The following is a 24,665-nucleotide window of genomic DNA, read 5'->3' as shown; positions in this document are numbered from 1 at the left end:
AGTTACTTTTGAGAGAAGTAACTAGTAATGTAACTAAGTTACTATTTTAAAGTAACTTACCCAACACTGCATTTAATACATGTAATTAATCGTCTTTTCCTTTCTTTTTTTTAGGCTTGCTTTATATATTATACTTCATATTAAAGATTGACAATCCAAAATATATGACTTTTAATTAAGCCTTTCTTCTCTGCGGGCTCTTTTGAAACACACAGAGTTGGTGTTTAGTTTGAAACGGAGAGTCTGAGATCATGTTTTCCTTTTATAACGTCTCGTGTTTGTTTTAACACAATCTGCCGCATGCGTGTGTTTGTGTGTGTGTGTGAGACCCTTAACATTAATTTCCTGTTTAAATTAAATGGATCAGAGTCATGAGCTTAATGGGCACGCTCTCTTTACGTTTCTGTCTCGTTGTCATCTTATCTTTAATGCTGTTGTGTACACGTTCTGTTATTTTTACAGCCTTTGCCCTTTATTCTCGCCCTCGTGACCCCCCTGCTGTGAGTTAAAGAGTTTTATAGTAATGCACAAAGCTGACAGGTGAATGGATAGTTCTATAGAATAAAACACAAAAGCGGCTAAATAATCACCTACCATGGAAAATGCAGACAAAAGACGGCCAAGCTTCATTTCTCCAAATAACATGTTGTGTTTGTCTAAGCGAGACAGTCACTGGGTGTCACGTACGTTCACACAAATACACAAACGCATGACCTGCTGTCATCTATAACATAAACTGAAGATCCCACTTCCTCTTCCTCACATTTAATCTGATGACAGCTGGTGTCTCGTTTTTGTTGCAGTGATGATCGATTGATTAGTAAGAATGTGCAACTTTATGATTGGATCCCCAAAAAACTAGTCATCACACACAGTACTGTGTAAAAGTCTTGAGCCACCCATTATTCTTTATGTCTTGGCAGGTGGATGATTTATTGAAACATACATGGATATACATATACAGCATATACAGTAAAAACAGAGCTTGTGCTATTCTAACGAGCTTCAGAGTAAATATTAAGTATGAGTGCCTTTATTCTTCAGCTCTATGTCAGCTCTGTGAGGATCTTCAGGATCAGTTCTCCAGGGTTCATGAAGGATGTTCAAAGCTCTTCTTTGGATGTTTCTGCCTTTTGTTCTGTTCTCTGTCAGGATGATCTCACAGAGATCTGGCTCTGGGGAGGCCCATCCATGACTGATAGTGTTCCCCTATATGTTCTTCTATCCAGGTATGATTTAATTATTAGCAGATGCGTTCCAGAAGGTGGATCAAACTGATTGTATTTTTCTTCCTTCATAATTCATCTGTTTATCAAAGATCTCCAACATCACAGACTGACCTGCAGCTGAGACCATGACAGAGCAATCTGTCTGAGAGACTGCAGTCAGTCCAAATTGGGCTGCAACTGTTTGGAGACGGGTTGCCTCCCACCAGACAATCTGTGCAGTTACTCTGCAGTCAAAAGACGCTGAGGGTGTTACACGATCAACATCTGGGCCTTTAGTTGGTTTAGTTGGTTGCTGGAACTACTTGCAGTTTGTCATCAAACAAAAAAGAAAATTCAGTGTAATCACGGGACAACCACAGATTTATCTTTCCCTCGTCACAAGGAGTTTGTCATCCTATTTTTACTCTAATCCAGGGGTGGGGGACTCTAAATTGCGTCCTCAACATGTCTTGAAGTTCTCCAGAGGCCTGGTAATGAACTGATCATTTGATTCCGGTGTGTTGACCCAGGGTGATATCTAAAACCTGCAGGAGACGGGGCCTTGACCCCTGCTCTAGTCCAATATGATAAAAGCTAGCTTGGCTCGTACTAACTGCTAAATGGAAGGAATCCGGTCTTTGGGTGATGACGTGATGAATCCTGCTTCCGGGCCCAAACTACTCTGTGTTTAATAAGGGTTTTGTGTTTTTTACATGTTTTAATGCTTTGTATCTTGTTCTATTTAATCTCAACAAGCTCTAAAAACAGTCAGTGATCACTGTCGGCCTCTCTGGGGTTTTATTACCACTAATCATTTTAAAGCTTAGTTTTCAAAACTTTATGATGTAACTGCAGCCCAGCCCATGCAGCAGTATGAAACTAATCTGGTATTGTGGATGGATTATCTCAGCTGTTCTCCCGACTGAAGTTCGGTCCGTTTACAGCATCCTGCCATGCGATTGCATTTGTCCCGAACCTTCGGGAACACTCACGTTAACTTTGAGTGGAAAAAAGTTAGCGTTCATCGTCTAGCTTCAGTTTATATTATGCTAACATATCTGTGTCGCTAGCAATCAAGTACCACATCAATATATACCAGCTAACCCAATTTCAGTAACCCTACAAACTTACTTGCTGTTTAGTTTCCTGTCTTCATTTATGTTGGAAGTGATAGCAGAGCTATACGTTTTAATTTGTTTTGCAAATCTCTCATTCAGAACATGCTATATTTTATTAACAGATAAGTTACAGAATAATCTCAAGAAACATCCTTCAGCTACTTTTTTACTTTTACTTGAGTAAATGAGTTGAGTCAGTACTTCAACTTTTAGTGGAATATCTTTTAACAGTAGTTTATGAACTTTTACTTAACTAATGTCTGTACTTTTGCCAGCTCTGATACTCAAATGGGAATGTCTGACTAGTTGATGGTATAAATTTCTGGCTTCAGACTAGTTTTTGCACCTTTACTGACAGTATAGTTGCTCGGTTAACATCTCTCACTTACTTTTGTTCTCTGCCTTTCAACCTGTATTAAAGAGAACACCTCAAAGGCAAAGTATGGTTTAATGCCACTCAAGCAGATCAATACTAAAACTCCATCCCTTTTAATTACATTAATTAAATTTCATGCAGCAGGACATTCACTTTAGTTAATTTTTGTGAAAAAAAGCAAAGTAGAAAGTTGTGATTTAACATAAACTTTATTTTACAGTTATTACATAGGAGAGAGAGAGAGAGAGAGAGAGAGAGATTCTTAAGCATTCTGGGCCTGAGCTGCCATCATTCGCTCTTTTTGCTTCATTAGACATTTCCTTGCACTGGCATAAGCTCCCAGGTCTCCATCTACAAAGAGGAAAGATGACAATTTAATACATGAAGCGACTGTGCAGCAAAACAGAAAAAGCTCTCCAAAAATCAGGAAATCACAATATGCAAAAACCCAAATCTCCTTTACATAGGAAAAGAAAAGCAAACTCACAAACTCAAAAGCTGGAAATAATGACACTTAATGATAAATGTTGTGTGCCATGACTGAACACTTATTGCTTATAAACTGCACACATCAAAGCTCTGGAACAGCTCAGTACTTACAGCGTGACTGGAAGTTCTTTGTCACCTCATTGAACTGCTGAATTTCCTTAGCACAGTTCTGCTGGTAGCTGTGTCCTTCTCTCTGCTGGCAGGCCCTCAAACGCTCCTGGATCACCTTCACGATCTCCTGATCCACTTTGCTGAGGGACAAGACAGAAACACAAGGGGATTTTCATTTTCTGTCAAAGTCTGTCAGACAGACTTGCCATCTTCTGATCTCTCCCAAATTGTTATGTGTCTTTCAGTCTGGCTGACTGGAATGCTCTAATGCTGTTTGAGACCGTTTCTGAAGCCAGCAAGCACCATACTGGCAGTTTGCTTTGTGTCATTGTGCTACAAGGTGAACTGCTGCCCCCTATTCATGTTACTGCACTCTGGTGAACACAGTTTCTTTAATGTTCTCCTATATTTGGCTACACTCATGCAATCCCTGCAAAAAAATCTCCAAAGCATGCTTGGGGATATGTGCTCGATCCTGTCACCACCATGCTTTTTGCAGAAGGTGTGTTGGCCAGGTGATGAGCTGTAGGTATTGCTCTGCCAGAATGCTGGGACTTCTGGCCAGTTACATCTTTTGCTTCATGCTCTGAGTCATTTAGAAGCATCAACACAAACGCAAAGAAGTCTGTCAGTATCCTGTCACATAAAGAAAAAAGCCCAGAGCCTCATGAAAGATCCACCCAACCCCAGACACTGTTTTAACTTTTCAGAACAGTAGAAACAGTGAGAAAAAAAACAAAACAAAAACTTTTTTTTTTTTTAACCAAAAGCTATTTTGTAAAGTGAAAAACAAATCGTGCAATAAATGGCTGTAGAACATGACATGTCCTGTTTTGGCATGATCTATGTTTTACTTAGACATTTTATAAATTCTATGTTTACTTTTACAGGCTTGTACATATATTATAGGCTTTATACAGTTGTTTGTTTGTTTTTTAAATAGACATATTGTAAGCCTCTTGTCCCCCAGAGCTTTGTATTGAGAGGACATTGCATGCAATTTCACTATATATTCATTCATCTATAATATGAACCAAAGCCTAGCCTTATTTTTTATTTATTAAATACAGTACACATTTTCTTTATAAAATGAATTTGAGCTTTGTAAATATTAACTCGGTTACTTTCCACCCTACTGATTTAAAAAAACAACAACAAAAAAACAAACAAACAGTGTATGAGACTTTTTTGATGTCAGAGGGGCATGCTAACAAAACTTGTACTTCCTGACCTGCACCATGTTATTTATTCAAAATGCCCACAAACCTTTTGACAAAGATGAAGCCCAAAAGATGAGGTTGTGATGTGAGTATTTTGCGTTTTTGTAGACGATTTGACCTAGGCATAATGCAATATGTGTTTGATTCATTAACAGTGTGTGTGTGTTACACTTGTGCCTCCACTCAAGTTGAAACATCTTTAGGACTTTTAATGCACAATAAATGATGTCTGTATATATTTGCAAAACGCATTTAAGTTGCTTAAATGTAATTAGTTTACAAAACAACTCTAAAACTATGTTTTCCTTTGTCATTAACATTACAAAGTGCAGACTGGTGGACAAAAAAATGCATTCATGTGAAAAGTTTCATCCCTCTGAATCTCACTCGTATGTTACTTACTAGTCTCTCCTCCACTGCATCTCTGCCTCGTAGTAGCAGGGGTAATCTCCCTCTTTGCACTCCGTCAGGTCAGGAACACGACGGAACTTCTGGTGGTAGTACACGATCTTGTTTTTAGCCCGAATACTGTCAACAGCATCTGGGCGAAGGAAGGAAAGGGTTCAAAGCTAATATAAACTCAGTCCAGGCTGAGTAGGTTGTACATTGCTAGCATAAACATCTCACTAACCGGGACTTCTACCGCAAAACCTGACATCTACTCGCACAAAACAAAGCTTGTAACTTATCTAGATTTAAACAATTCAGTGGAAGAAAAAGCACCACTTTAAATAAACCAGCATGCGTATACAGCGTCCTCAGTTCTTGTGCTATGTTGTAGAGCTACCCTGTTAGCCGAGTTAGCTTCCAGTTACCTCTAAATGTGGTGACAGGCAGGTCCACGGAATAATAGAAGAGCTTAGACAAAATCAGAGCTGGGTTTGGCAGTGCTGTTTGTTTGTCCACAACCGGAGTCTGCCGAGGAGGCTCTGGGTATGCCCCTTTATCGTAGTCTGCAGGCATTTTTGTACCCTGTTTTGAACAAAACTGAAAAACCCCTACAATTCGACCTCGACAGGTCTCCTTTGGGCGGAGCGCATGCGCAGGAAAAGCAACATAATGGCGAATTAGAGGTCAGCAAATAAAAGCGTTCGAACGTCCTTATGCCAGTCTTTATTACTGAATTAGGATTATTACAAATAAAAAACAACTTAAAATAAAACTTGGAACGAGCTCACTTCAGTTTTCGTAAAATATGAAGGTCGAAGGGTAAAGGTTGCAGGTTGGACTGTTGTACTAGTTAGCTACAGTAGGGGGCGGCAGGGAGCCGACTATGATAACTTAAGTTGGGATGCAAAAGTCTTGAACCGCCCTTTTTTTCCTCAATATTTTGCTAGGAAAATAGGAAATTGTGCTTGAAAGTACTTGTACTCATCAGCACTTGGCATGACAACTTTTATTCTTTAATATAGTCTGAACTTTTTTAGGTAAGCTTTCTATCCATTCTATTGTGATGAACCAAGATTTGAACCTGACTTGAACAAGAATTTCAAATTTGGATTCTATGCTATTCCAGACCTGTTGCCACAGATTTTTAGTGCAGTTCTCGTGTATTTCAGCATACCTCAACCTTTTTTACCTTCACTAAAAATAGCCTCTTGACAGTCACCCCTTCCACTGAGACCATTTCAGCAAACAGTAGATGGGTCAGCTGAAGGGCCAGATGCATCTCTCAGGTCCTGTGTCAGCTCTTTACTGGATCCCCTTGCCCCCTCAATTTCTTAAGGACATGAGTTTCTGAATTCATCGGTGTGGAGTGGTCCTGGGCTGAAAAAACTAAATCAGGTCAACATTGGTCACATGATCACATGGCAGCGAAGACTTTCTTCCTCCTCCTCTCCTTTCTTGGTTGTACGGTTCCTGTCCACTAGGCCTCCCCACCACCTCAGACCTCTTACATTACCATCTTCCCTCCTCCTATCTGGTCAGGACTTGGCAGAGATCGTCTTGTTTGAAAGCGAATACGTCCCCTCATCTGGGCCAAACACCAAATTAGAGCCCTGTGTGTCATCTTATGTATGACTCTAGCATCTGCACTGGTTTCTGTCTCTTTCTATCTGTCGCTGGGACAATCCGCAGACATGGTCAGTGCTCCTTGTGTTTTTGGTTGTTTTCTTCCTTAAAGGATAGTTAAAGCTGCACTTTTTGGACTGTCTTTGCCTCCTACATGTGTGCATGTGTGTGTGTGTGAGATCACTTTCTTTCTTTGACCTTTTGAATTTATAAGAGTGTATGAAGCACACTGAAATCTAGTAATGGCTACGCTTAGGAGAGCACGTGGAACACTGCGCTGGTGACCTTTTTTTCCTATAACAAGACACCATCGTTTCAAGTTTTCTTAATTATTTTATTTGGATTTCTGAATTACAGATATGAAACAGAAACAGAGTGAAGCAGAAGCACATGGCCTGAATACAAAGGCAACAGATTGGAAGATCATGACAGATGACTCTTTTTGTGTTCCGCTAACTTAACACTGTTAAAGATTTGGAGGACGTTAAAGAAAATGAGGAAATGATCACAAACAGTTGCTCAAAAACATGACTGATGTCACCATATAATACAGTAACTAAAATGAATAATTTGTTTTGCTATGTAAATGTGTGCTACACTTTTAGTATAAAGTGATGTGGGTGTCTCCCACCACTGATGTGTACATTCGAATGTACACATCTGGACACGTGTGGACATCAGCTTATGTTGTACACTGGCAGTGTGTTTATGACCTGACAAAGGTCAGTGTCAGTGTCAGTGTCAAAAGGAGATGGTAACTGTAAAAATGAAAGTAACACTAAACACCCATGGGTTATCTAAATGTCATCAATTTGGGTGTGCACCAACTCCATTGTGGCTTTTCAGTCTCATCGCAAATTCCATGCTCCTCGCCACGGGCACATGGGGTTCCTGCCTTGCAAGCGAAGCAAGAAGCACAGGGGGAGGGTGCGTTCATGGCCCAAAGATAACCCCAGCCATCCCGTCCACCTCACTGCCTTCCTGGGATATAAGGCGGGCATGACCCACACGCTGAGAGAGGTGCACCGCACTGCCCTCAGTATGTAAACATTGATGGATGCAAGACTTTAGACAATCTGTTATCTATTTAGTATATAGCATGCATTATTTTAGAGATGTAAATAGAAATTGAAAGTTGAATAAACTCAAATGATACAGAAAGAATAAACTGGGCATTGCTCAGGCTGCATTCAAGCTGTTAGTGTTAAAAACTGAAAGCTGCTTTGATTTTGTGCTGAGGCTAAACTTAAAATGCATTCCTTCATGTCTCTTTTGTTTCGCATATTTTTACCTTTTTATCACCTTCTGTTTACTTGCTGCATGCTTCACTGACTTGAATCTGTCAGTTTTCCTAGCAGGATCTGCCTCCTTCTGTCTTCCACAGAGCAATCAAAGCGAGAAGAAGTTGAGGCGGTGACCATCATCGAGACTCCGCCTGTCATTGTGGTGGGTGTTGTGGGATACATCAAAACGATCCGTGGTTTGCGCTCCCTGAAAACCATCTTTGCTGAGCACCTGAGTGACGAGTGCAAGCGCAGATTTTATAAAAACTGGTATGTGCGTGTGATCATTTAAAGCTCTCCTGTGCATAGAAGTAATTGACCCGCACATACGGTCTTGTCACACTGTTGTTCCTTCAATATGTGCTGAGCTTTTCTGTGTTTCAGGTATAAGAGCAAGAAGAAGGCCTTCACTAAGTATGCTAAGAAGTGGCAGGACGAGACAGGCAAGAAGCAGCTTAACAAAGACTTCAATGCCATGAAGAAGTACTGTTCAGTCATCAGGGTTATTATTCACTCACAGGTAGGTTCTAAAATCACCATCCTGCATCACATTAGCTCCGTTTTTAGTTTTCCATCTGATTTCATCGGCTAGTATAATCACTGATATTTATTTACTTGATCTCCTTCTGTTAAATCTCTCCCATGGAGGGGGCAGAGGTGTCAGAGTTATCCAACTGCCCACATGCAACAGAGACAAAAGCCTCCAAATCCCCAAACTCTTGGCTATCGGTAGCTGGATGGCTCTGACTACAGCGATCACCCTGTGGGGAGCACTGGAGGGCAGTTTCAAATAGCAGTTTATAAATAATTTTCACGGGGGATGAAGGCCACTCACAGAGTCTTTGCCTTTATGTTGGCAGCATGAAGCCAAAGATCAGCCAAGATTTCAGTTCTTAAAATCCTGCTAAGATCAAGCCTCCTCAGCTCATGAAGAAAAACATCAACATGCACATTTAAATATCAGAGTTGTTCCGAGTGACTAGTGTTACATCTGAGAGTTCAAACATGGCCACATGCTGAATAATAAATCTAATTATAGTAACTTGAAAGCAAGATGCTTTTCAGTATGCTTCTCAAGCTCTGCACTTAACAACATACTGTTAGTTGTTTTAGACTTGGGAGCTGCTTCTGTTTGCAGCTTGCAGGCTTCCCTAATTAGTTTTCATCTGCCTCCAGATGCGACTGTTGCCCTTAAGGCAGAAAAAAGCTCACGTCATGGAGGTGCAGCTAAATGGGGGTACCATCTCGGACAAGGTGGACTGGGCGAAGGAGCACCTGGAGCAGGCTGTGCCCGTATCTGCCGTCTTCTACCAGGACGAGATGATTGATGTCATCGGTGTCACGAAAGGTCACGGCTTCAAAGGTAGGAAATGTGCTGTGGCAGCCCCAGGCGTTGAAAAGTTTAATGAGTAATAAACTGGAAGGTCCAACCATGACTTTTACGTCTTTGGGCTGATAGGCGTGACAAGCCGCTGGCACACAAAGAAACTCCCACGGAAGACTCACAAGGGTTTGAGGAAGGTAGCTTGTATTGGAGCCTGGCATCCTGCCCGTGTGGGCTACACTGAAGCTCGCGCTGGTCAGAAAGGCTATCATCACCGCACTGAGATCAACAAAAAGGTTTATAGCTTTAACAACTTACTATATTATATTTGCACACACCTAGTCAATGTTTGTTGGTTGCCTAAACATCTCTTTAAATAAGGAGTATTATGAATTATTATTATTAGTATGAGGGGTTTTCCATAATTGAAATCTTGATGTCCTCTTTTGTTTTTTCAGATCTACCGTATTGGTAGGGGTCTTCACATCCAGGATGGAAAAGTGATCCGGAACAATGCGTCTACTAACTATGACATCAGCCAGAAAACCATTACCCCCATAGTACTCCCAGCTTTGTGTTACAGTATCATATTGTGCATGAAAGTTTTCTCGTATCCAAAGTCGATATTTATAATGTATCAACAGTAATATAAAATGAAGAGTTTGCATCAGGTGAGATATTTTAACCTTTATTACTACATTTATGTCATAGGGAGGCTTTCCTCGCTATGGTGAAGTGAATAATGACTTTGTCATGGTGAAAGGCTGCGTTATCGGGGCTAAAAAACGTGTCCTCACCCTTCGAAAGGTAGGGTGAGGAATTTAAAGTCTTCAGCTCTTACAGGTATCATTCGTGTAAGTGTAGTTTAACGTTTTTGGCTGCTCCTCCTCACAGTCTTTACTCACGCACACATCGCGCAAGTCCAAGGAAGGCATCGAGCTCAAGTTCATTGACACCACTTCCAAATTTGGCCATGGGCGCTTCCAGACAGCCCAGGAGAAGAGAGCATTTATGGTGAGTGTGAAAAAACAACCATAAAGAAAAAAACAACAACCAAAAAACCCAACTGAATACCAGGAAGCAAAGATTTTGATCGAGTGAGGCAAAATAACAGCACAATACGATTCAAATGTTCAAACTATCCACTGATGACATAATAAAATCTGTAATTATCCTGCTGTGTTTTAACTCCCGACCTCTTGTTTACCTGCAGGGGCCTCTGAAGAAAGACACCCAAAAAACAATGCCAGGTCCTCTGCCAGAGGAGGCCTGAAAGTGTGGATTATAAACCCTACAAAACAATAAAATGTGTAAGTTATACTTGAATTTTGTGTTTTAACTGCATTTGTGTTTCTAATCAATAAGGAACACACGAGGAAAGTTTTCATCAAATTTTATTCTTTCCTGGATGGATGGACGGATGGATGATAGTTGGCTCAAACAGCATTCCCTTTTAAAAATACATCAATAACCCTTTAATTTTGTGCAATTAGCAGTTGCCAGCATTGTAAAAAACATTTCTCTTGTCAGTAATGAACTTCACAGTAGGGGGCACTGCAGCATCATTCTCACAGTCAGGAGGTCACTGCTGAGCTCAGCGAGGCTTCAGGAGACATTTGTCCTGCACTGGTAACAAAGAACCCACTCAAGCTGGGACCCAGCTGCAGCAGCCTCTGAATCCATTAGAGATTCAGGATAATAGCTGAACATCAGCAATTTTGCCTCAACATCTGAGGCGTCAGCCGCGCCTACTCTGACAGGTACTCCTGAGACTCCATGGACGATTGCTGGGATGAGGAATGGATTGAGGAATGGTGGGATGCGGGTGGGTTGTCCAGTCCAGATGTCATGAGGGGCAGATAAAGATCATCCATGTTGGGCATGACAAACACTTTCTGTTCAGAAACAAAGGACAACACAACCATATTTAGTTACTAATGCAATCATTAAACGTTACTGTCACAGACGCAGGAAATTTCTGCTCACGCTGATATCAATCTGTCAGAACATAAATGCATGAATTATTAATCGGAATCATCCCCGTGGGCAAACGGAAACACTGATGGACTGACCTGGAACTCACACTGCAGTTTTTTCTCAATCCACTCAGTTACATGAGTGAAGGTGACCTCCCTCTCCCCCAGCATGGGACGCACGTGAAGGTCCAACCTGGGAGGCACCCGGAAACTGTACCTGAAAGAGAGCGGCTATCACCATGGTGTATAATGAGTAAAGAAACAAAACCTGCAGTTTGCATTGAATTTCTTGATGGTAATTAAATTCAGTGAAGTGGCAAGACAGCCAAGAGAATCAGCACCATATCCTGTCAGTAGGAGGAGGAGGGATGTTGATGGCCAGCGTCCCAGAAAGCTCCAGGACCTCAACGCTCAGCATCAGGGGCATGTTGGAGACCTCAGATATCTTCTTTCTTATGTACTCATTCTCTGTGGCTTTCTGGAAGTATTTGGACTTTGCTATCTTGTCCACGAATCTCAAGATTTTCTTGCTTGTCCTGCCACCTGCGTGCCTGTAAAGGATAAAGACCAAGAACAGTCAATAGTGCCTACCTCATAGTGATGAAATGTCATCACCATGCCTTCATATTTCTAGGTGGAAAAATTCTAAATAAGTTTTTAAGTTACCCGTCGGCCGCCATTACAGGACTCTTGTCTCCCACGCATCCGTGTAGCTCAGATGGAGGGACCTCCTCTTCATCAGATGACCCTGCGCTGGATGACTCTTCATCACTATCAGCCAGTATACACAGCTTCATCTTAGAGCTGAAAAAAACATAACAGTTCTAGTCATCATATCAACCTGCTCAGGTTAAAAACACATTTCTTCGCAAACATTGAAATGCTAAACTGGGTCTCACCCCACTTTCTGGGTCTCTGGTACACTGTGAGCCTCATCCTCTCCCTCTTTACCCAGCTTACACAGGTTCATCTTGGTCTCCAGGGTCATCTGAAGGCAGCCGGTGTACACCAACTCCAGCTGTAGCCACAGACCTTGGGGATAAAGGTGTGGGGGGGAAAAGGAAGGGCTTAAAGCTTACAGCAGTTGAATTCTTAATTAGTTAAAAACCCTGAGTTTGGTTTGGTCTCTCTTCTTAATCCATTTTGGCACGGTGTTGTGCAGAAGGGACATTAGACTGGCGGATGATAGCTTCGGCTAGTTATTGTTGGTCAACGATAGCTCAGGCTAAGAGGATAGCTAATCGCTTCAGCGGGAGACAATGGAAAGCTTTTAGGACGGCCATGACAAACCAAACTCAGTAATGAAACAATTGAGATCTTGGCCTGTACTCACAGCAGGAATGCGACTGAGAAAGAGATCTGGGTATACGCTGTTAAGTAACCAGTAAAGTCTGGCTACTCCTCGCATGCAGTTAAAATGCGTGCGTTAGAAAGTATTTGACAAAGGAAGCATATGAACACAACCATGGTGTACCTCTGGAGTCCAGCGTAGGTTTAGATGTGCTAAGGATGTGAGGTAGGCAGGTGCCCATGTCCAGATCAGCTAGAGTCAGCTCATTCATGAAGTACGGCAGCTACAATGAGACAAAGGGAGTCTTGGTGCATTCACGTCAGTAAAAGAAAGCTCTTAAAATATAGTCAGGCAAAAGCACAGCAGAAGTATTACAAGGCTGGCTAATTACCTCCAAGAAATGAGCGAGCAGGGGAAACTATACTGTGTGAATATGTGTGTGACTGTGTAAGAGAAAAAAAAAAAACAGAAGGTCTGTGTCACAGAGGAGTGTATGCAATGAGCAATGGGATGCTGCAGGACCATCAGTGCTCCTCTAAGCACTCCCCACCCGTTGCCCTGGGAGCCAGAGGGAGTGCATTATCAGCAGACTCACTCTCTCTCTCTCTCTCTCTCTCTCTCTCTCTCACACACATACACACACACAACCCCATTCAGCTATCTTAGTGAGGACCTTCATTGACAGGTTTTCCTAGCCCCTTCCCCTAATCCTAACCATTAAAAATGAATGCCTAACTCTAACCCTTCCCCTAAACCTAACCATAACCATAACCCAATTGTAACTCTGACACTAAAACCACATTTTGAGCCTCAAAAAGGCCTTCAAACATGTGAGGACCGGTGAGTGTGTCCTCACAAGTGACTGTTGGTTCTCACAAGTATAGTAGAATGCAGATTTTGGTCCTCACAAAGATAGCTAGACAGGAACACACCACACACACACACACACACACACAGAAAAGGAGAAATGCAGCGTTTGTGCACTTAATGTCATGTATTTTGACCTCTGACCTGATGTTCAGGCTGTCCTACAGTTTATTTAGTTTCCATCTCTTTAAGAAGCCACATCATTAGTCACAGGGACACTGCTGATGCTGTGGTATCTGACTAAGCTCGAAAAATAAATAACATTTTCAGCTCCCCTATGCCAACTGCTAACTTTTTGTGATCCATGAAAGGCAGCACAGAATGAGCAACACTCAACCTATGGTTAGTGTATCTGGCACCTTTGTTTGCTAGTATGATTGGGGCGCACTTGTCCCCTTATAGAGCAGTAAACCACAGGCGTGATGGATCACAGCAGTTCTGGTAGCATGCAGGGGCCAAACATGTGATTTTTATGTTTCTCTTTCCTTTAGTTTGCTAAAAAAAACCAAAAAAAAAACCCCACACCTAACCTACACACATACATACATCATACACCATCACCTTGATCTTGCTGAGTTTCTTCTGGATTTTGTGCGCCACCTGATCGGCCCAGTATTTCTCCCAGAGAAAGTCCCAGAAGATTCTTCCCACCAGACAGTTAACCCAGGTGGGCTCACTCTCTGCAGAGCATTCCCCTGGCCCAGTACCTGCATCAGCCTCAGCTCCACCCTGACCTCCAGAACCATGCTCTTTGGCGTCAATCTGCAGGAAATATTTTTTTAAAAAAAATGAGACATATATATTTCCACAAACATTTTTCAGGAGTAAAATGACCAAATAGGACTGAGAAACAAAATACACATTCGCACTTTCATCTAAAATAAACACCACTCTCATTTTCTGTGGCACCTCCTCTAAACATCTGAACAGACTGTCCCTCTGTGGGGGTTCCAATCCCAAACCACCTAATTCAGCATTAGAAGCACAGACAAGTATGTTCCAGTCCCAATGAGTTACTATTTATAGTTTTCCAGCCAGATGATATCTGATATTGCTGAATACAAAAATTTGGTCCAGTCAGCAGGTGTATTTAGCTGAGCCAGCATTCTGGACAAGTCTCATGTGAGCACAGAGAACACTATAAAAGAAAAGCAGATATAAAGCAGCTCTGATCAGTGTGGGTTATTGTGACATGAGTTAAACAGGGCTAAGAAACACTGCTATATCTCCCCCCGATGGAAAAAAAAACAATTTAAATGGAACCTGAAAAACAGTGACGGGAAGTTTAAAGTTTACATCACTTCGAGAGATGCTTGATAGTCAATCTAAAGCTTGTTCACTGACCTTTTTGCAAGTCGTGGGGCTTCCCTTGTCACTGTGGCAGGGGCTGGGGGTGGGATTGCAACTTTCTGAGCCCATTAGCTGAGTCATGTAGGAGCTGTAGTCCAATAGGGTTCTTGCTTTCATTGCTCCTGGGAAATCAGGCAGCTCCTCTGTGCTTTCTTTAATGGTCTCTCCACTGCTTAGTGTTTCTGTGTGACACATTTGAAAGTAAAGAGTTGGTGAATCTAAAAATATTGCTGAAAGAATGATTGAATAAGGCAAATTTGGCATTGAGTAACTTGTAGTACATGTATTTTAAATGAAAGAGGTGACTTTTCCGGGCTACATATAGTATCGCAACCAGCTGAATTTCTCCATATCACTCAACCAAGTCGTCTTCTTACCTGTGTTTCCTTCATCTCTTACACTGGTCTGGGCTAAGGCTCTAGAGGCTGACACAAAATGCTGGAACCACTCCTCCTTCTCTCTTCCAGTGCGGCCAAACAGGTAGAGGGTGACGGGAAACTGCTGGTGGGGATCTGTGTTTTTCTCTGCCCTTTCTTCTTCGGTTTCCTGCCCTTCAACCACGCTTTCCTCCCCTACCTCCCCCTCAGCCAGAGTGATGCAGATTGGGTACTTCCTGTTCCACACCCTCTTACGAGCCAAACCAGGAGGCACCAGAGACACCTGAAGTAAAAATGTTGAAAAGAAGGACCAACTATTCATTTCATTTCTGTTCCATCTGCATTTATACAACATGCTCAAAAGAGATACTGGCAGCACTGAAAGCACTGCCAGTGAATGTGTGTTAACTTTACTCTGTTATCATACAGGGAGAGCTACTTTAGCTTGCCTCAGTGGGCAGGTGAGATAGCGGAGAGGTCCGGTTTATTCGTTTTGGTCATAACTGTTTCAGTGGGCGCAGAGAAATAAGAGCAAGGGGTTCAGGTGGTTCTAATGTCCCTCTGAAAGGCAGGCTTGCTTTCTCACAAATGAACTGACCTTACAGTTAGCCAGCTGGTAAGTGCGTGAACGCAGAAACACGGCTTTGTGGGGTGTCTCGTCGAAAGAAGCCCACCGGGCGATGTTGGCACGTGGGTATGCTAGTTGCAGCCGGCTGCCTTCCAGTGTAACATAGACAGAGTGTGTGATGGAGGGGTGGAAAGTCTCAGGGTCATAGCTGTGGGTCTCATTCATCCAGCCCTGAAAGTGAGTAATAAGAACATTTAATCCAAAAGGACAGGATTCAAGCAGAAACCTCTGCAGCCACAAACCATTTTATGTTTTCTTGGTAAAACTAAAGTACATCTACAAATACAAATATTTGTATTTGTATTGAGGCTGCATTTAACCAAGAGTTAACATTTAAGCATTAAATACGGCTAGGGAGGCAAAGATTGTACTGTGGCAAATTAGATCCACAGCAAGTGGTGCAAACTGTGACAAACAGCTCAGCAGGAGGGGAAACACGAGCCCGGGCACAATACAACTCTCACTTAACACCGCAGATGAGTCTAGACTATTGTGTGCTGTTAGTAGGCCCTCTATCCTGATACAATTTGTCTTTTTTAAAATCTTTTTAAGTATCACTGTTCTAGTCAGACTGACACAGAAGTACTTTGAGAAAGCTATTATCAGACTGCACCTCTCTTTCATGGATAATAATCGGTCCTCAGGGGCTACTTTTAAAACAGCAATTACCTAAAAACGATTCCATTAAGCACCATTCAAAGCACTATCTTTCTTTGATGCTATCTAATGCCCGCTGATCTTTGATATTTTGATCTCTCATCCTGCAAAACAAACATTTGAGCATTTCCATGTAGCCAAATTAGCAAAAGAGGAAACAGAAAAGGAGTGGCTGCAGAGGTTATTTTGCATACAGAGGCAGATCGGAGTGTGCGTAATCACAACAATGGCTCTTTAAACGGCAACATGTTTGTGATGGAAATGCTGTAATAATCTTTATCATATTAATGGTTGCAAATGAACACAAAGCAGAATTAAAGCAGGTGGGAAGCTATTAAAACAGATTCATTGTGGCGATACAAACTTTGACCTGCACAATTTCATTTAGAGGGAAAACAACAGTCCTCCTGGGTATCTGTCGTCTTGATCTGCCACAGTTTGACTGCATACAGATTTAGAGGTAACATTTAGATTAGTCTTCTTCTATGCTCATGTATAGAGTAATTTTTAAAACTAATTTATTACCTGTAGGTTGTGTAGATTTGCGAGCTCTCCGTCCAGTGGATTGTCATTCACGGCACTGAGTTTGCTATGTAAGACCCAGTTCCTTTTGGCGGCTGAGCGCTGTGGGGCAAACATGAACACCAGTACCAAGCCCAGCATAAAGCCACATGCAACCCCCACTGACAGACCTGTCACGTAGGGAGGAAGAGGCAGGACAAAGAAACCATAAGCTAGAAGGCCCACAGGAAAGAGCCAGTAAAGAGGCAAAGATGAACCCGGCACTGTCACTTGACACTGAGCGTAAGTTCTAGGATGTGTCTCTCTGGAGCTGTTCTGGTGCTCCACCACCTGAATCATATCCCCATAGGTGCAGATTTCCAAATGTTTGTCTCTGTTGAGGGTGTGCCGTTCTGGGGAGATGGAGGATTTTGTTAATGAATCCTTTTGGAGTTGTCTGACGGCAGTGTCCCACACCCCTTTGTGCTCACCGTCAGTCCTCCTCCGACACCTGAGGCCTGCTTCGTCGCTGCTTCCATCTCTTCCACCAATGCTGTGGGAGGCTGGTGATTCTCCTGCACCAGAAGTCCTCCCCTGCTTGGGGCTTCCAGAGCTTTCATCCCCCATAATCTTACTCAGCATGCTCAGTGGGTCCTGCATGGCTTCCGAGAACTTCCGCCGCGTGTCCTCCAGCTCGGCGATAAGGGAACTGCCCCGTGGCTCTGTGGGAGACATGCTGCCCGTGGAGGGAGGTGAAACCCAGGCGTCGTTCTCATCCATTCCTCCTGTTTCAGGTCTGGCCTCCAGTATCTTTGGATATGTAAGCTGCTTAAAAGGATGCAAATGTAGCTTGGAGTCAGACTTGGAGAGGTTGACCTCGGGCTCTACACGGCGGGAGATCTCTGTGCTGAGAGACTTGACCAGACTGAGGAGGGGCTTGCTTCTTAAAGAGCTGTTTTCCCTTGGCTCCAGATCCGTGGAGGAAGATTTCACTAGGTTGGTGGTGACAGGCAGACCTGCTGATGATTCTGATAGATCAGCTAACGAGCCTGGGGAAGAGGGGGAGTGAGGCAGGAAGAGAGGCTGGGAGCGTTGCCCTTGGCTAAGGTCCAGATTGATCCACAAATTGGGTTCAGGCCCGCTCTCCCTGCTTTCTGGTTTGTCTTTGGAAAAGGTCACAGAAGGACCCTCCTCATGGCGGTCCAGACTGAAGATCAGCTTGCTGTCCTCCATGATGGTTGTTAATGAGGAGCTAAGATGAGGATGTGGTCAAAAAGATGGAGTTGTAGCCCTCCGAGACACGAATGCATGAGAGACTGTAACTGCATGGACAACTGGAAAATCCTTCTCAGGGTGGGTGCAGTCCATTGTGTTGGACCCTGAAAAAAATAGTGAAAATATAGTTTTAAATCCACTACTTTGACCTGCCCTTTATTTCCTTTCTCTCTGTTCCACTCTTTCAAACCTTTAAAAGTTTCTTTCCCCTTTCTCTTGTCACTTGTTTTTTCTCTCAGTCCTTTCTGCACCTTCTCCTTCGTCTTTAACTACACCTCTGCGGGCATAAAGGGAACTCGGCTTCACTTTGTGCTGTCAGTTCACATAATGTCTGAGTCTAGTAATGTGGAGAGGGTGGATGAGCGGTTTGTTTCTGGAAAGGAGTTATCAGCACAGAGTGTCAGCTAATCCCAAATTAGATGCAGTGTTCCACTCTATTTGAGACATCAGTAATGCTTTTAAGATGCTCTGAAAGATACCCAACACAATAACAGCCCTCTACAATAGAGCTATTTTTTTCCAACCACTGCCCAGTTTGCCTTAAAAGCACAACAATAAAACACTCCTTTCATAAGCTAGAGCTCTAAATGCACAACAATCTTTAACCTCCTAGGACCTGGCGTCCACATATGTGGACATCACATTTTGGGTTATTTAGACTAAAATACTCAATTTTGCTCTACATGGGCCTGATATCCACTTACGAGGACATTATACTGCTACTGTTTTATCAACATTTTAAATGAATATCCTCAGATGTGGCTCTTATTTTCTTAAAAACAAAAATAAGGTAAAAAAAAAAAAATCTGGTAATTCTTTGTTTTTACATTCATCGGGCCCCAATATGCCCAAATATCAAAGAGAAATTAAAAATGCATGTCGTGGAAGAGTTCGGGTCTTAGGAGGTTAAAAACCCTTTAAATCAATCACGAGCATATATCATTGCCAGGCAGACTGTACAGTTTAATTCACTGAGAGTCAACACATCAAACGGCTGTAATCTTCCTGATTAAAGAAGCTTTTGTAACAGAGAACTAAATCACTCAAGGCACAAGTTGCATGTGATGAATCAGTCAGTTTCAAGTGCATTTATCCATAAACTAGCTCACACACACAACACAGTGTGATCTGCAGTATCAGTCAAGCTTTATGAGCAATGTAATGTGACCCTGCTCATCTGCATCATAATAAACTAAGAAATGCGGCTATTAGTGAGCAAATACAGTCATGCAAGGAAATAAGAAGCAAAATTTGAACAACATGATTAGTAATTGGTTCTGTGTGTTATAAATGATCTTGATGAAACCAATTTTCAGGGCCTGAAAAAGAAACCGGTTAACTTGCTTTGGGTGCCACCAAATCTCTCTGTGTCTCTGCATGACGCTCATACGGCGAGATATTAATTTTAGCACCAAGCTGCTGGGCTGCTTGTCAAATCTAATTAACCAAAAGTGCTGCTCTTTGAGTGCTTAAGCTGCCCTAGACAGTACTGCATTACCCTAATCAATTTCCACTTGCAAGTCAATTTGGATCAGTTCGTGCTGACAGGGGGAGGAAAACCTCCGCTGCTCAGTGGAATATAGAGTCAGCAGGGAGTTGGCAGCTTTCCAGGCAGGACTGTGGATGCAATTTTGCACAAGTAAGAGTGAGGAGGTGTAACCCTCAGAGGACTGGAGACAAAGGTACAGGCAAGCCTAGACCTCGTGTTCTTGGTTTGTCGTTTGGGAGTGGAAAGTGGAGCAGATATTCCTCTGGAAAAAATATGAAGGATTAGAAGCTAAAATTAGAATCTACACACCAACATTTTTTCTGTCACAGGAAAGAAATAATGAGCAGAAAAAAAGAACTAAAAACACGGTTCAAAGGAAACAAGCTCATTTTGTAAGAGAAAGTAAAATGCAAAGAAACCGAGACAGCAATAAATCCTTTGTTATAACAGTTTAGTAGCTTGTTAAGAAAATAATAGAGAAATGATAACTGAAAATGCAGTTCTTGGCATTAAAAAGCTGTCAACACCTGGGCAACTCCCAGCCTTTCAGTGTGAAGGCTTAACCATGACAAACTATCAGACCTGAAAACTTTCTATAAATGTGTTTTTTTTTAAATGTCACAAGCTAAAAGATCTTATACTCACGCACAAGGACACTGATGGAAAAAGTCACACACTGAACTCTAAGAATGCACATGTCGTATTTCATAGGTCTGTAAGTTCAGACTCTGTCTTCAGGTTAAGCTTCTGTATGCCCATACACTCAGAACACGTTTGGTCAATTCAACCATCGTCCTATATTCTCTGTAAATATTAACCACATCATTTAGTTTAAATTTAGGAGCATATTGCCTACTTGTGCGTATTTAGTATTTGCACTGTTCTTCATGTTGAAGCAAAATGTTTTGTTTTATTTGCACTATGTGTTCACTGGGGTCTCCGAGATTTGCAGTTCCATCTCTCTGCACACTTGCATACAGCTGAGATGACAAAGTTCACGTTTGACACTGAAAGCGATATCAAATGATGTGCATTTGATATATTCTTCCAGCATATTCTTTCAATCAGCAGACAGCAACATATGAGTCAGAATGGATTAATGAGGGAATAATGATGGCACCAGCAGAGAGTCCCACTTTTATCCCTGACGTCAACACGGTTTTGAATTCTGCCAAAGTGTCATGTCTCCCCTGCTCTGTCCTCCTCTTGGCCTTTTTATCCTGGATTAAGTGGGGGGAATCGGATAAAGAGGAGACAAAATAATATTTCAAATGTTATTTTTTTCTGAGAAAGATTTAATTCATTAAAATAAAATAGATTTAACTGTTACCTGGGATCATTTGAGGACTGGCCCTAGAGGCTGGCATCATGCACCTTTATTTCCATGCCATCCCTGTGCCTCTTAATCTTGCCCTCAAACAACCATTTGACCACGGTGACACATTTGGCACTGGGTGGTGTTTGTTTGGGTATCACAGGGTAAGTGTCAGTGGACTTGAACTGAAGCAGGTTATTAAGATAATACTTCAGGGGCTTAAAGAGTCTGTTGGAGCACATCCTCCCTCAAAACTTTTTTGTTTTTTAGCTTTTAAACCGTTCCCCGCTGATAAGTAGAGCTATTTCAAAACACACCAAATTCACCAGAGCATGATGAGGACGAGAAAATCAGTGTCTCAAGACAAAATCCTACAACTCTGATTTTTTGGTAGTAAAAGAATCTATTCTATTGCACTGACAGAGATTTTTCCTAAACAAAAGAAAAACAGCAATGCGTTAGTACTTACCTAAACGTGCCATGACTGACCATCTGCCCCTCTAATATATCAGTGGCAGAGGTTGGGTGAGGTCCAGAGTAATTTATTGCGCTTCCAGCGCAGGCTGCAGTGATCGGTCTGGATGTGCTGCAGAGTGCGTGCTCTGCACACGAGGATTTACGCCACCCTACCAACCACCTACCGCAGGAACGCTCACCCAACTTCATTCACATCACCTTCGCTGGGGAAACCATCCAAACTCCCGAGAACAAATGACTGGCGTTTAAACGCGCAGTTCAGCTTTGAGAGACAAGCAAGCCAGCGGCGGTGCCACGACTTGACATCGCCACTTCCGCCCGCTTCGGGAGGCGTCAGGCCGAAACAGAATAATGTGATTATTGGTGTCCTGGCTGCAGAGTGGACCAAACTGTAATCCAGATTAGATCTCAGAGGCCAACAGTTGGCGGAGTGACTCCTCCTCTCTGCTCTGCCCCACAGCGTGAAAACAGAGCCTGAGCTCAACCCTCCTCTCCGCTCCACACCGCAGTCCCCACTCTACGCAGAGTTATGTAATTGCGCGACCTGGAAAATTCACGCCGGGATTAATGTTCAAAAGACTGTTTTTATGGCAATCCAGCTAATATTGAAGCCCCGCTTTCATCTGTGCGTGCAAACAGGAAACTTTTCATGACTCCCTTCTAATTAATTTACTAATTACTTAATTGACTTAAATCATTAACATTGTTTTTTTAAAGCTCCATATTAATGATTTGCATCATTGGGTTTGTGCTTGTGTGACTTAAAGGAATATACATTTAGAAAGAGAAGCTTTCCGTTTAGGATTAAACTCCTGCTCATTTTAACCGAGAGCAGCCGGGAGGCAATAATCTGATTTCCCGCGACTGCTTTTAGGTTGCCAGCTGTATTTGTGCTCGACGGTTGTATTGTTATTATTATTATTATTATTATTATTATTATTATTATTATTATTATTATTATTATTATTTGTGCTTCAGATATCAGTTATTGCATAAACTTTTGGGTCCTGTGCTGAAACATGCAAACAAACAAAGGGTGGGTGCTAGCTTAATATAGTTTTTCGGGTAATCCACTGACAATCATTAATTATAAGTAACTGGGGTCTTAAAGGCTTGAAGTGTTGAGGCACGGACCGCCTATAAAACAACAGTGTTGCGACATGGTGCATCAGTCCTAAATTTAGTGTCTGCTGCCACCTGTTGGGAAAACAGCAGAACTCATTATTTGCTCACTTAACCTCCTACGACCCAAACGTTTTCATGGCATGCATTTTTCATTTCTATTTGGGCTGATTGGGACCTGATGAATGTCAAAACAAAGAATTACGTGATTTATTTATTTTTTACCTGATTTTTGTTTCTGAGAAAAATGAGATCCACATATGAGGACATTTGCTTTAAATTTTGATAGGACAGTGGCAGAACAATGTCCTCACGAGTGGAGATCAGGCCCCTGTAGAGCAAAATTTAGTATTTTGCTCTGGATAACCCAAAATCTGATGTCCACATATGTGGACGCCAGGTCCCAGGAGGTTAAAGCAGCGTTGTTGAATGAACATTGTGTCTAAGAAAATTCTTGTGCCCTGAGTGATTTACTTCTCTGTTACAATTCAGCTACAACTGAGCAAGTATGATCAAATGTCAAATTCACTTTAGGAACATAACATCATCTGGTTCGATAGGATATTCACAAGTAAAATGGGAGGCAGAGCCTTCAGCTTTCAGGTTCCTCTTTTATGGAGCAACTCCCAGTTCGTATTTGGGAGAGAGACACTCTCTTTACTTTAAAAATTAGGATTAAAACTTTCCATTTTGATAAAGCTTATAGTTATGGCTGGATTAGATGACCTTGAATCTTCCCTCAGTTATGCTGCAATAGGCCTAGGCCTCTGGGAGCTTCCAGTGATGCACTTTTCATTTCTTCTTCAGTCCCTTTCTCTGAGTTGGTGTTAACAGTTAACCAGTCTCAGTAAATGGCTGACCCTCCCTGTGCCTGGTTCTGCTGGAGTTTTCTTTCCATAAAAAACGTGTTTGTCCTTCCCACTGTAACCAAACACTTGCTCACAGTGGGCCATAGGGTCTTTTAAGTATAAAGCACCTTGAGGCGATTGTTGCTGTGATTTGGGGTTTTATAAATAAAACTAATCCGAATCTTCATCAGCTCTCTCTTCTTACTTCCCCCCCTTAAGGGATAGCTGCATGCACTCTCACCTTTACTTATTATCTTATGAATTCTGATGCTTTTCATGTCAAAGTCTGACAGCGCAGAGTACTGGACAGATATCTGACTGATATTTCAATATTGTATTTTGAACGTCTGACAGAAGAAGAAAAACAAAGTACATGATGATTTGTGGTGGTGCAGAGCTAAATGGTTGTCTGCATGCATCTTGTATGCAGACCTCCCCTGCAGGGTCTGAAGGGAAATCTAAATACAGTGTGTCCACGGCTCAGAAAAAGCCTCTTTTATCATCAAAAAGCTACTGTTGGATTTAGTAACGAGGTGCAGCATCAGCTCTGGGTCTGAAAAGCATGGACGCAGCATGCTGGCTGGCCTTACTGCATATGTATTTGTAGCGATGTACTTCACAGCACATATATATTTGGCAAGGGAATGTTTAAATGAACATAAAACGGGGTGTAGTAAGGTTTGCAGCAAACTTTGCTGAACCGACTCTCTGTGAGAATCTCTGTGGGTCTTTTCTCAGCAGTGTGCACTCACAGCAGTTTTCATGTAGTTCATTTTTTAAAACTCCTCTGTATCAGATCCATACACCTGATATTGAAATGTCTATCAAAATGCAGCTGTTAACATGACTGTGTTTGTGTGTCAGACTTTATTAAGTGTCAGCAGCCTCAGTCTGGAGAAGAAAAAGACAAAAATGCACAAATTTACACACAAATTCAAATTTCGTTGTTTTTTTTCTACCATTGCACAGCTCAGCTCTTCCACAGATTTCAGGTTCATATGGTGGAATAGTTTGTAATACTATTGTATTACCACTCCTCTAGTTAAATCTAGTTCATTCACACAGAAAACCATACTGATTATTCTGCAGCTACTTAACATATTTGCTTAGTTCAAATTAAAATTACAGCTAGAGGCAAAGAGAGTACTGTAAAGTTACAAAAATTGCAGGTGTAAGGCTTTTCTTCCACATGTGTGGTCTGCAAACATCACAAGGGTCCATTTGTTTTCCTGAATGGTACCTCATTTGTATTTTCAGGCGACTGCTTTGCAGAAAAAAGTCTGCCACACTCTCCACAGTGGTATGTTTCTCCCCAGATTGGGTCCTCACACGCACAGTGAGATTATCTCT

At 42.1% G+C, this 24,665-nt stretch overlaps 3 protein-coding genes across 4 annotated transcripts; 1 reads left to right on the top strand and 2 right to left on the bottom strand.

Annotated features, from left to right (window-relative positions):
• Positions 1 to 2,892: 2,892 nt before the first annotated feature.
• Positions 2,893 to 5,570, bottom strand: ndufb10 (NADH:ubiquinone oxidoreductase subunit B10). Its single transcript, XM_005925435.3, has 4 exons — positions 5,338 to 5,570; positions 4,925 to 5,063; positions 3,303 to 3,442; positions 2,893 to 3,053 (listed from the first exon to the last, which is right to left on the bottom strand). The coding sequence occupies exons 1-4, from the start codon at positions 5,483 to 5,485 to the stop codon at positions 2,965 to 2,967; spliced, it is 516 nt and encodes a 171-aa protein (XP_005925497.1). The 5' UTR covers positions 5,486 to 5,570; the 3' UTR covers positions 2,893 to 2,964.
• Positions 5,571 to 6,487: 917 nt separating this feature from the next.
• LOC102289788 (60S ribosomal protein L3-like) lies at positions 6,488 to 10,460 on the top strand. Its single transcript, XM_005925434.2, has 10 exons — positions 6,488 to 6,606; positions 7,382 to 7,574; positions 7,920 to 8,088; positions 8,203 to 8,338; positions 8,995 to 9,181; positions 9,278 to 9,438; positions 9,601 to 9,702; positions 9,854 to 9,949; positions 10,037 to 10,156; positions 10,356 to 10,460. The coding sequence occupies exons 1-10, from the start codon at positions 6,541 to 6,543 to the stop codon at positions 10,413 to 10,415; spliced, it is 1,290 nt and encodes a 429-aa protein (XP_005925496.1). The 5' UTR covers positions 6,488 to 6,540; the 3' UTR covers positions 10,416 to 10,460.
• A 60-nt stretch (positions 10,461 to 10,520) lies between these two features.
• Positions 10,521 to 21,965, bottom strand: LOC102289287 (testis-expressed protein 2). Of its 2 annotated transcripts, XM_005925433.3 has the most exons (13): positions 21,338 to 21,965; positions 20,690 to 20,773; positions 16,814 to 18,168; positions 15,602 to 15,802; positions 15,004 to 15,286; positions 14,621 to 14,808; positions 13,838 to 14,038; positions 12,593 to 12,692; positions 12,018 to 12,150; positions 11,785 to 11,922; positions 11,460 to 11,669; positions 11,215 to 11,335; positions 10,521 to 11,037 (listed from the first exon to the last, which is right to left on the bottom strand). In XM_005925433.3, the coding sequence occupies exons 3-13, from the start codon at positions 18,020 to 18,022 to the stop codon at positions 10,891 to 10,893; spliced, it is 2,931 nt and encodes a 976-aa protein (XP_005925495.1). In that variant the 5' UTR covers positions 18,023 to 18,168; positions 20,690 to 20,773; positions 21,338 to 21,965; the 3' UTR covers positions 10,521 to 10,890. The 2 variants fall into 2 exon arrangements, with proteins under 2 accessions (XP_005925495.1, XP_005925494.1); XM_005925432.3 differs by lacking the exon at positions 20,690 to 20,773.
• Positions 21,966 to 24,665: the final 2,700 nt, after the last annotated feature.

Source organism: Haplochromis burtoni, unplaced genomic scaffold, assembly GCF_018398535.1.
Source record: "Haplochromis burtoni strain Fernald_Lab_line unplaced genomic scaffold, NCSU_Asbu1 Contig_81, whole genome shotgun sequence".
Lineage (NCBI taxonomy): Eukaryota > Metazoa > Chordata > Actinopteri > Cichliformes > Cichlidae > Haplochromis > Haplochromis burtoni.
This window is presented reverse-complemented; position numbering and strand designations above follow the sequence as displayed.

What these genes read in the sequence shown, in the direction of transcription:
- ndufb10 (XM_005925435.3), bottom strand. Translation starts at nt 5,485, where the DNA reads ATGCCTGCAGACTACGATAAAGGGGCATACCCAGAGCCTCCTCGGCAG. An exon ending in GCCTGTCACCACATTTAGAG is followed by an intron (nt 5,064 to 5,337) that starts GTAACTGGAAGC and finishes TCCTTCGCCCAG; the next exon opens with ATGCTGTTGACAGTATTCGG. An exon ending in ATGCAGTGGAGGAGAGACTA is followed by an intron (nt 3,443 to 4,924) that starts GTAAGTAACATA and finishes CTTGTCCCTCAG; the next exon opens with CAAAGTGGATCAGGAGATCG.
- LOC102289788 (XM_005925434.2), top strand. Translation starts at nt 6,541, where the DNA reads ATGACTCTAGCATCTGCACTGGTTTCTGTCTCTTTCTATCTGTCGCTG. An exon ending in TGGGACAATCCGCAGACATG is followed by an intron (nt 6,607 to 7,381) that starts GTCAGTGCTCCT and finishes GTGGCTTTTCAG; the next exon opens with TCTCATCGCAAATTCCATGC. An exon ending in GTGTCCTCACCCTTCGAAAG is followed by an intron (nt 9,950 to 10,036) that starts GTAGGGTGAGGA and finishes TCCTCCTCACAG; the next exon opens with TCTTTACTCACGCACACATC.
- LOC102289287 (XM_005925433.3), bottom strand. Translation starts at nt 18,022, where the DNA reads ATGGAGGACAGCAAGCTGATCTTCAGTCTGGACCGCCATGAGGAGGGT. An exon ending in ACCTACGCTGGACTCCAGAG is followed by an intron (nt 12,151 to 12,592) that starts GTACACCATGGT and finishes TTTATCCCCAAG; the next exon opens with GTCTGTGGCTACAGCTGGAG. An exon ending in CCAGAGACCCAGAAAGTGGG is followed by an intron (nt 11,923 to 12,017) that starts GTGAGACCCAGT and finishes TGTTTTTTTCAG; the next exon opens with CTCTAAGATGAAGCTGTGTA.